The sequence below is a fragment of the Zingiber officinale genome, chromosome 4A, assembly GCF_018446385.1.
Source record: "Zingiber officinale cultivar Zhangliang chromosome 4A, Zo_v1.1, whole genome shotgun sequence".
Taxonomy (NCBI): Eukaryota; Viridiplantae; Streptophyta; class Magnoliopsida; order Zingiberales; family Zingiberaceae; genus Zingiber; species Zingiber officinale.
In genome coordinates this window covers 47,830,060-47,841,753 of record NC_055992.1, presented here as the reverse complement: position 1 = coordinate 47,841,753, position 11,694 = coordinate 47,830,060, and the positions used below count along the sequence as shown (strand labels likewise).

Here is an 11,694-nt window from a genome sequence, read left to right as displayed (position 1 = left end):
CCGCGAGTTCATTACTGAGCTTGGGGTGGTTCCTAGCATAGCTGATCCCATAGAGCTCTATTGTGACAACAATGGAACGATAGCACAGGCTAAGGAACCTCGCTCACACCAGCGGACCAAACACATACTACGGCGCTTCCATCTCATTCGAGAGATCATCGATAGAGGAGATGTGAAGATTTGCAGAGTACCCACTGAGGCTAACATCGCAGATCCCTTGACCAAGGCTTTGGCACAAAGAAAACATGATGCTCACACTAGGTCTTTGGGCCTTAGAGCCTATACTGATTGGCACTAGTGCTAGTGGGAGATTGTTAGTTAGAGCCCTAGAGCCAATCATTTGATGATTGTTGTATGAACTCGTTGTATCATATTCTTATATATATAAAGACATTTGTTTATGGTTATTATGTTTACTTGTATTGGTGTCAAATAACTAAGTATAATAGCGTCCTTTAGTAGAAGGTTCTTACCTATATAAATCGGTTAGTTGAATCGATAGTGAGATGATATAGGGAACACTACTCTTAATCATTCCTAGTCAAGTATTAGCATTCAGGAACAATGTTAATGCGACAAGACTAGCATGTAGTTCGATTCGATGACTTGATCTCACAAGTCATGGATATAGAGATATCAAGTTGATACATGGGTATGCATTGGAGAATGTATACTGAATGACCCGCCATGAGAAAATATCATGGATCGTTATATGAGTGTCATATACTTTCTCATGTGGCTATTAGTATGACTATTAGTCCTTGGACCTGAAGTCACCATGGTTCCCTACATAAGGAGTTGCATACTTTGGCTTCGTCAAACGTCACCCGTAACTGGGTGGACTATAAAGGCGATTACTGGGTATGTAACAAATTATGCGGAGGGATGTGAGTGATGTAGATGGGATCTATCCCTCCTATATGACGGGAGATACATCATTATTCTTGATAGAGTGAGACCACTAAGTGCATGACCATGCCTAAATGAGTCAATATGAGATGTTGAGCTCATTTGATTGAGTGAGTCTACTTGAGATTCAAGATTTAGATTGATTAGAGGATGACACGGTCTATGCCTCACATTGATCAATCTAGATGTCAAGGATAGAAAGACACTTGTCATATATTGTGAAAAGTCACAATTAGTAGTCACAAGGTTATGTTAGATCTCAACATTCTTATAACTTGGGTAGTAATGATGTGTTGCTAGATACCGCTCATTACGTATGCTTCTAAATGGGTTTAGGAGCATTGTCAATGTTATAAGAACCTATAGGATCACACACAAAGGACAATTAGATGGAGATTAGGTTCATTTGATGAACCTAAAGGATTAGGTCCATGTGATGAACCAAATTGGATTAAGAGTAATCCAAATTAGGCTAATTGAGTTGGACTCAATTTGGTTCATGTGTTAGATGAGTCTAATTTTGACTTAGACTCATTGAGTCAATTTAATTCAATGAATAGAGATTCATTAAATTAAAATTGACTTGAACCAATGGTTAGATTTGATCAACCATGAGAGAGAAGTGGTCAAGTTTGACTTGACTTGAGAGGAAGATGAAGAGTCAAGTTTGACTTGACCATTTGCCACCTCATTGGTGAGTTGGCAAAGAGTGGACCAATGATGATGCTCCACATCATCATGGTTGCTTAAGTGGGATGTCACCTCATGGGAGTTACCAAGAGTTGTGACTATTGGTATTCCATGGAGGTTATTAACCTCTTAATGTGGCCGGCCACAATTGATTCAAGAGAGGAGTTTTTTTCATTTTGTGTGTAACTCTCATCTTCTTCCTCAAGCTCTCTTCTTTCCCTCTCTTCCTCCATTGCCGAGAGCCACAAAGGGTGCTAGCACACTCTAGTGTCTTTTCTCCATCTCCTTGTTCGTGTGGATACACATAGAGGAGTGTCTACTTTGACATTCTCGAGATCCGGCATCATTTGGACGAGCGGGATTAAGCGAAGGACATCGCTTCAAAGGTATACCTTCTGATCTTGTAGATTTAGGAGTAGAGAAACTCGTACACGAATTTTTAACTTCGCACGGATCCGGTGGCATGTGATTCGGGGTTTCTGCAACGCAAAAAGACGATTTTTGCGGCCTGAAAAACCCTACAGTTATATAATCACTAAGATAAGATGAGATATAATTTTCTTCTCGTGCGCAGAGGCATCTCTTCTCCACGAAACTTACTTTTTCTTCTTCTTCTTCTAGCATTTTGAGCAACCTTTGCATCCTCTACTAGGGGTGAGCATTCGGTTAATTCAGTCCATAAATTAACCGAATTAACTGAAAACCGATTTAGTGTTAGCTAACCGAATCAAATCAAAGTTTTACTAAAATTAAATTAACTGAATCGGTTATTTCGGTTAATACCGAATTAACTAAATTTGTTTAAAATAACAATAAAAAAGATTTATATAAAATTAATATCAAATCAACCGAATTAATCAAATGCTCATAATGACCTCTACTAGTTAACTAATTTGATCATCGAATTGGCCGTGCCAGTAGAACCGACTAAGCCTAACATTCTTTGTCTCTTATGCCATTGGATTGTTAAAAAGCAAACCTAGCTGCTTTTGGAAAGAAAGAACTCGAGCAAGAGAAAGGACACCATCAAGAATATTTTAAAATTTTAGTAAATTTACCACTAAGGTAGATATTGTTTAAATTAAAAGGTCTTTTAATCAAATCACACAAATAGTTGTGTTATACCCGGTTCTAGACTGAACCGTGCTTAGAAGTGTTTCTAGGCTTGAACTCCTACCGCAAGTTAAGCTTAGCATGGCATAATCTAATTTTTAGCGATTTGGGTCGAGAACAATCCAGACCATGTGCAGACGTCCTAGCCCATTTACCTTTTTCTTCAAATTTTAGAGTATATTTGAATCTATAAAACACTAAATTATTTCAACAAATTTCTAAATTATTTCAATGGGATCTAAGATTCCCCGTAACTGTGATACACTGTAGAAAATTTTTACCCCTTATAAGACGCGATCATCTAAATATTGGTCAAATTTTTATGAAACCGAATGATCACCTTTGGAATTAATCATGCAAGAGCTATTTAAATTAAAATGGTTATCTCAAGATAACTGCCCCTCTAAACAGGAGCATCTGATATATTGTAACAGTACCATCACATTAGTCTATTGCATCAAAAATGACTAGCTGTTAGAGTGGAAAAAGCAGTTATAATGATTAAGGAATTGGACCATCATAACTCTTCCTATTATGTGGACCATCAAAATTATTCCTATTAATATTCAGGGATTCATGTCCTAGATAAATTCACGAGTTGTGATTTGGAATCAGACAAATGGACAAGCACTGAAGCTAGTGAGTACTCCTCTCCCATCTACTAAAAAAAACACTTACCAAAAGAAGCTAGTAATTGCTGCGAAGACTAGTGGACCATGCCAATCACATTGGTTGCCATCAGTTGCTCAACAAAATTTTATTCCGTTTCCCGGCCAACAGATCAGCGAGATGCGCTAATTCGATCGAGGTTTTCAGCTACGGACCGCATCCTGGGCCGCAGCTCGGAGTCGGCTTCAGTACACCCAAGCGCGACATGGAACACGGCGAGCACCTCCCGCTTGGCGTGCACCTCGTGCAACAGCGATGGGTCCACCACCTCCGACAGAGGTCGCTCCTCCTTGAAAGCCTGCCGCACCCACCCTTCCAGCTCACTATCCGCCGGACGCCCCGTAACCACCTCAAGCGCCACCACGCCGAAAGCGTGCACATCTCCCTTCTGAGTCCATGTGGATGCGCCCGTCGAATCCCGCATCTCCGGAGGCGTGTATCCTACCGCCGCCCTGGGCGACGCCACATTTTTGGACGAATGGGGCATCTTGTCCTGCGAGCCAGCTGCGACGAGCCGAGCGAGGCCGAATCCAGAAATGTGCGGCCGCAAATCGTCATCAAGGAGAATTTTTGACGATGCGATGCTTCCGTGGGCGTGCTTGCGGGGATTAAATTCGTGCAGATAAGCTAAGCCCTGAGCTGCCCCTTGGAGTATGCTGAGCCTCGCCGCCCATGGAAGCGGCGGAGTCGTCGGATTTAAGGGTCCACCTGCGTGTTCACTAAACATTAAGCGGCGTCGACGACGGGCAGATTAATTATCTAAATGCGGTGCGGAGGGCAGTGAGGTTACCATGTAGAGCTGCATGGAGGGAGACATTGGGAATGTACTCATAGATGAGGAGGCGCTCGTCAGGAGCGTAGTAGTAAGCAAGGAGGCGAACCACGTTGGGATGCTTGACCCGGCCAATAGCGATTGCCTCCGTCTCGAACGCACGACGTCGCCTCCATTCATCTCCCCCGCTGGAGCCATCACCATCGTCATTTTCACTGAGGCGGCGCACTGCGACGGCAGAGCCCTCACGCCCCACGACCACCTTGTACACGATCCCGCTCCGGCTCTTTCCCACCACGTACGCCGACGCCCGGAGTAGCTCCTCCAGCTCCAATCCGAACCCCTCGTCGACAGCAGCGTACACTTCCGACGCGTGCCCCTCACGCCGTTCACCGGTCACCGAGCCACCAGTGATAGTGGTGCTGAAACCAGGAGAGGAACTCTTTTCGTGACTAGACTCTTTGCATGGCCCAGCGGAGCGACGCTTTCGTAGCTGCCACTGCAGGACAAACATTGCGATGAGAGCGATAAGGAGGACGACGGCGAGGATTGCGACAGTACCAACAGGACTTTTCTGCTTCTCCGATGCTACAGGACGTAAGGTTCCATCATTCGGGTTCATATTGAGGCTAGGGTTGGGTTGGGGAATCTTAGGATCCTGCTTAGCAGCAGGACAGGGGTTCTTCAGTGGAAAACCGCAGAGGTCAGGGTTCCCGGAGAAGGCCGTGGGGCCCTGGCTCAAGAGAGGAGCGACCTGTGGGATTTCGCCGGAAAGGTTGTTCTGGCGGAGGTCGAGGCTCACATCTACTGGAATGTTGCCAAAAGCAAGTGGAATCGGGCCCGACAGATGATTGTAGGAGAGATTTAACACGCCTGAAAGATGTGGAAGGGCGGCAATGGACGATGGAAGGGACCCCGCGAGGAGGTTGGAGGAGAGGTCGAGGTGGGCAAGTGAGGTCAACTGGCCGATCTCGGTAGGGATAGCGCCAGAGAGGTTGTTTCGCGACAGGTCGAGATCAGTGAGCCCACGGAAGACGGCGAGAGCGGCAGGAAGGGGGCCAGAAAGGCGGTTCCCAGGGAGGGACAGGATCTGAAGTTCAGAGAGGAGAGAGAGCTCGGAAGGGAGGTAGCCAGCGAGCTCCCGGTCAGGAAGGGCGAGGGCGGATACTCGGCCGAGGCTGCAGGTGACTCCGGTCCAGGAGCAGGGGTTGTCATCGAAGTCGAGCCAGGCGTCGAGGGCGCCGGTGGGATCGGCGGAGACGGCCGATTTAAGAGCGAGAAGGGCCAGGCCGTCGGTGGTTAACGCGGCTGCATAGGAGGAGAGTACCAAGAGGATGAGTATCTCGATCGTCGCCATGATTTCTCCAGGAGTCGACCAGCAGTAGACTGCCATTACGGCTGCATAGGAGGTAGAGGAAGTAAGTGTGTACAGTGCGCAATACAGAGGATGAAAATGACGATAGTAGACGCGAGTTTGACACGGAGCCGGGGACGAGTTAGTTAAATGTGGGGAGGATAAGATAGTAATTATAAGAGGTGATAAGATATTTGAAATGTGGGTAGGCCAGTGGGGCGCGTCGTGTCTCAGACTCCATGTGGGTCTTGTCGCTTTACTCTACTTGAAAGTTGTGCACGAATCAAAGCCGCTCTGAAAAATATAAATTAAATGGAGCTAGTGCTCATATTTGTCATGACAATTAATTAAATCACGCATCTAAATATTTTAATTGACCAAAAAACATATGTTACTTTAGTATTTACCAAAGGACGTACTTTTTTAAGTACACTTCTCTTTTTATCCTTCTGACCAATCAAACTTTTTTTGTCATTTTTCTTTTCTCCCTCTTCTCTTTCCTATCTTCTCTTTCATCAACGACATTTAAAATTTAATTAATTTTTTGATAATATTTTAATACATTTAGATAAGCTAAAATAAACTATGAATAGCAAATTTAAACTTCTTGCAACATCAGGAATCTACAGGAACTGAAATGGGTATAATCTGAGGTCTCTAGGTCCATCAGTGGATTTCGGTCAAAACTCACTGATGGACCTAGAGAGCTACGATTACACCCATTTCAGTTTCTATGGATTCCTGGTGTTGCAAGGAGTTCGAATTTGCTATCCATTATTTATTTTAACTTTTAGAAGGTGTTAAAATACAAGAAGAAGAATCGGTAAAAAAAATTCATATCAAGCCCACGTTGGGCCTAATATGAATCATATCAGGCCCACATTGGGGCTGATATGGAGATATGATTCATATCAGGCCTAACGTGAAGCCTTTTTGCTGATTCTTTCTTCTTATATTTTAACACCTTCTAAAAGTCAAAATAAATAATGGATAGCAAATTTGAACTCCTTGCAACACCAGGAATCCATAGAAACTGAAATGGGTGCAATCGGAGCTCTCTAGGTCTGTAACACCCACTAAGCTTTTAAGATAAGCATATGAATGTAGGATTTTGCCTTAGAAAAATAAAAGGAAGTGGGTTGAAGCAAAAAGGAATAAAATGAAATAAAAAGAAGAGGAGGTCAAGAATTGAACCTTGAACCTCTTATATTATAATTTAGAGAATTAATTAGTAGAAACCAATTGGGATAGAGAGAAGATATTGATAGCAAAGGAGGGAAACTTATGATAAGGGTGAGAGTAAAAGTTAGCTAAAAGAAAACAAGAAAAGAGCAAGAGAAAGGCAACTTGCCTTCCTTCCTTCTCTCCCTCTTTCTCTCTTCTCTTGCCGAAAATAAAAGAGGCTAATTAAGGGGATTCATTCCCCCTTATTTCACCATGAATGATGAGGATAAATAAATAAATAAAAAGAAAAAGAAAATAGAGAAAAAGGGCTAAGGGAGAAGGAAAGCAAAAACTAATTTTGCTACTTCTTCCTCCTTAACATAAAAGGGAGCAAGTAAAGAGAAGAATTCTAATTTTTCTCTCATTTCTCTCATTCTTCCCTCTCCCTCACCGAGAACCTCAGTCCCCTCTCCTCTATCTTCGGCCCCAAGCCAAGGTTTTCTCCTAAGAAAGCCTAAGATACAAGGAGGACTTAGCAAGGGAATCAAGGAAAGGGAACTAGAAGAAGAGGCTACTTCTTCCATCACCATACCTTAGATCCACAAGCGAAAAGGATGTAAGCTTCCCCTCACCTGTGGTACAAGGCTTTTTATGTGATTTTCGGATTTTATGAGGATTAGAAACCTAGAATAGAATTTAAGAAAAATTCGGCCAAAGAAGAGTTTTCAAATCTAGGAAGGTTTAAACAAGTCCTCATTTCATAATATTTTTCTATGCTATGTAGGAAGGTTTTCCTTCATGTTTTTATACCTATATGATGCTTGGTCCGAGGAGTACCTAACCCTAGAATTTCGGCCAAAAATATTTTAAAGAGGTTAGGGAAATCATTGTTTAACCAAACTAGTACAAGATTCCCTCCATCAATTACTAAGGATCTTTTATTGGTTTTTCTTGCTTGAAAGTTACTTGGAACCAAAGGAAATCCCCTCATATGTTTCGGCCAAGAAAAGAGCTTAGACTTAGGAAGACCTTTAAATTTAAGTAACCATGTTTATATGATAGAATATAGAGTTCTCTTAAAGAATGGCATGTTGAATATTGATAGAAATTCATGAACTCTTCATTAAGATTTTCGGCCATGTTAAGATGGATAGCTTAGGGAAGCTTAAACAAAATTTTAACATGCTCAAGACCTCTGTGATATTAAGATATGAAAGTGGTTTAATGCTCTCATGCTTAATTAGGGTATAGAGAATTTAGTTACATGATATATGACTTGTAAGGTCACAAGGGTCCTAGCTTGTTTATGAACCAAATTTGTATATGATGTTCTTAGTAATTTTTGCCATGAAACTTACTTAGGTTTTCCATGCTTTAGGCCACTTAAAACCTAGTTTAGAGAATGGTAAGTTTCGGCCATGAGGAAAAATAAAAGAAAAGGGAAAGAAACCTAGGAAGCCTAAGACACAATGCACATGTATGTTTATTATGCTTGTCTTTATACATGCTATGAAACTTGTATGACTTCCTATGCTTTTAGACTATTTGAAGCAAAGTTAACCACTGATGGGTCTCGGCCAAGTAGGGTTTAAATGACCTAGAGGCCTTAGAATTGAAACAAATTGTGTTAAAAATGCTTCTTATGGAAATATGATAATGTGTTGATTGTGTCACATGCTTGTATAATTTTTCCATGACCTAAATGGACCATTGTAGGTCTCGGCCATGAAGGGATAGATGCCCTAGAAACCCTAGAACGAAAATTAAATATGCTCATGTCACTCTACATGAAATATGATAAGTAGAAGGCTAAAGTTCTCATGCTATATGTTGCTTAATGACCTAAAATGAGGCTAGGGTAAGTTTCGGCCATACCCTTTGTATGATACCTTATTATGAATTTATACAAGATGTTAGTTCAAGTTCACATGCTTGTATGCTTGTTTTTAGATCTAATGAATACTTGTGAAATTTTGGCCATGACATATGTTAAGGGCTTGAAGAACTTAGGAATTAGCTCAAATATGATTACTATGTTACTTGGAAGAAAAATGCTATAAATATGGGTTAAGGTTTCCATGCTTTCATGACATTTGGGACCTTATTTCACACCTGATAAGGTTCGGCCACATGAAGTTTAGGGACTTGGAGAACTTAGAAACCAAGTTAATCATGCTTATAATGCTTCCTATGAAATTGAGGTGATGATAATTTAGGTTCCACATGCTTGGAGGTTATTTTTACCTAAATTGAGATCTAAGAGGTTCGGCCATGATAAGAACCCAAGGGATTAGGAAGCTTAGAACCCAAGTTAACTATGTTACCATGTTTCTTATGATAGTATAATCACATGATACACCCTTATGCTTAAACATGTATGCTTGTGATTCATACTTTCCATGATATGATATGTGCTAGAAATATGCATGCTTTTATGATATGCTATGTGGATAGAAATATGCATGCTTTTATAATATGTTATGTGGTGAAAATATGCATGCTTTTATGACATGATGTATGCCTAAGTGATGCATACCTTTATGATATGATGTATGCCTAAGTGATGCATACTTTTATGACATGATGTATGCCTAAGTGATGCATACTTTTATGATATGATGTATGCCTAAGTGATGCATACTTTTATGATACGATGTGTGCCTAAGTGATGCATGCCCTTATGATGTGTGATATGTATAACTATGACATGTACTTTACTTTATATGGCTTGTACCAAGGGTGGGCTCCATAAGCGCCCCGGGGTCGATGGAATAAGACTCGGGCCTCGTTAGGGATGAGCTCCTAAGTGCCCCTAGGTCGATGGAGTAAGACTCGGGCCTAGTATGTTTACCTTGTAGGGGTCAAGACTTGCTACCTTGGACCTACATAGGTTGCGCGCAATATGTAAGTGGTACATAGCCGGGATCCCCTTTAAGTTGATAATATGTTCAAGTATATATGTAAGAAGAAATGATTTTAAAGATCATGAGACATACACATGTTTTTTCGGATACATGCTTTCAAAATCGTATTGCATATACCTTATGATCATGTTGTGATGATGCTATGATTTATGATATGCCATGATTAGAGATGATTATGTTATGTTTCATGCTATGCTTTAAGAGCTTGATATGCCATGCTACCTTATGATGATGCTATGATATGTCATGATTAGATATGATTATGTTATGTATCATGCTATGCTTTAAGAGATGATATGTCATGACTAGTTATGATTTTGTTATGTTGCTTGATATGCTTAAAGAGTATGATATGTTATGCCATGACTAGTTGAGATCATGTTATGTTAAGATATTCTTTGATCATGTGATGATTTTCGATTTTAGTGAGTAGGAAAGGAACTTACTGAGCCATGAGTGCTCATAGCTTACTTTCCTTGTACCACAGATAAAGGAAAAAGCTGGATGAGCTAAAGGAGCAGCAGGAGAGGCAAGGAGATGTGTGTGGCGGTGGCTAGGCAACCAAATAAGAACCTGCTTTAAGAACTTTTAAGAATTACGCTTTGGTTTCGTAAATTGTAGTACTATATGGGTAACTTGATGTTATGTTTCTATTTATCTTGTTATCATGTTATGGAAACCATATTAGTGTAGTTCGGATTTGAAAACAATACAAAAGTTTTATTAAACTAAGAAAATTATTTTAAGTCTTCCGCTGTAATATGTACATAGAGTATCGTAGCCCCGTCCCTTAGGGTTAGCAGGGAGGGCGGGCGTTACAAGGTCCATCAGTGGGTTTTGATCGAAACTCACTGATGGACCTAGAGACCTCAGATTACACCCATTTCAGTTCCTATAGATTCCTAATGTTGCAAGGAGTTCAAATTTACTATTCATAGTTTATTTTGACTTTTAGAAGGTGTTAAAATATAAGAAAAAAGAATCAACAAAAAGGCTCCACGTTAGGCCTGATATGAATCATATCCGACCCACATTGGGCCTGATATGATTCCATATCAGGCCCAATGTGGATCTCACTCTATTAGGAATGCTCAACTGTTTTAGGAACTCTTCATTTCATAATGGATGTGTTTATGATTGCTCTAAGTAGAAAAATAGATAAGGGCATCAATGCATATCCTCCTACATAAATGTTTCAGCTAGTGATGAAATCAAGTGGAAAAAGGCAGTAGCAAAACGTTGAGAGTTCTCTGACAAATTAGAGAATGTATAATGTTTCATTACCTATAAGAAATACATATGCAAACACTTAGAACAAATAGTCATAGTATAGTTATTGAAAAAAGAGAAGATACGTATAATTCCAATAAATAGAATTGACACAATACCAGATAGACCTAATTCTTCTGTTAGCATGTAACTGCAAATAAGTCATGACTCACTTATTTCTTCTTTCTTTGTAAAAGAAAATTAATCCAGAAAATGAGATCACTTATGAGAAATAAGGGAAAAGGACAAAGAGACACCACTCCAAATTCTGAAGGCTAAAAGAAAAGTGTGTCAATTATTTAAATGGGAAAAAGATACCGAGCAAAAGGTAGAGGAATTGCAAAAATCGTTACTTTTCAATATCCAATCCAGCATATTTGAAGAGGTATTCAGCAGTTAAGGTTTTTCCGCATAATTTTTCAAACCCCAAACAAAGACATACATCATGAACTGAGATTTAAGTCAAAATAAAATGCTACATTAGAAATGAAGAGTTCCTAAAATAATTTAGCATTCCTAATAGAGTGAGATCCACATTGGGCCTGATATGGATTCATATCATGCCCAACGTGGGCCTGATATGATTCATATCAGGCCTAACGTGGAGCCTTTTTGCTGATTCTTTCTTCTTATATTTTAACACCTTCTAAAAGTCAAAATAAACAATGGATAGTAAATTTGAACTCCTTGCAACATCAGGAATCTACAGGAACTGAAATAGGTGTTGATGGACCTAGAGACCTCCGATTACACCCATTTCAGTTCCTGTAGATTCCTGATGTTGCAAGGAGTTCAAATATGCTATCCATTGTTTATTTTGACTTTTAGAA

General features: G+C 40.4%; 1 protein-coding gene across 1 annotated transcript; it reads right to left on the bottom strand.

Annotated features, from left to right (window-relative positions):
- Positions 1–3,191: 3,191 nt before the first annotated feature.
- On the bottom strand, positions 3,192–5,564 carry LOC121969899 (receptor protein kinase-like protein ZAR1). The gene is made up of 2 exons (XM_042520207.1): positions 4,172–5,564; positions 3,192–4,089 (listed from the first exon to the last, which is right to left on the bottom strand). Exons 1-2 carry the CDS (start codon positions 5,544–5,546, stop codon positions 3,494–3,496), a joined length of 1,971 nt encoding a protein of 656 aa, XP_042376141.1. The 5' UTR covers positions 5,547–5,564; the 3' UTR covers positions 3,192–3,493.
- Positions 5,565–11,694: the final 6,130 nt, after the last annotated feature.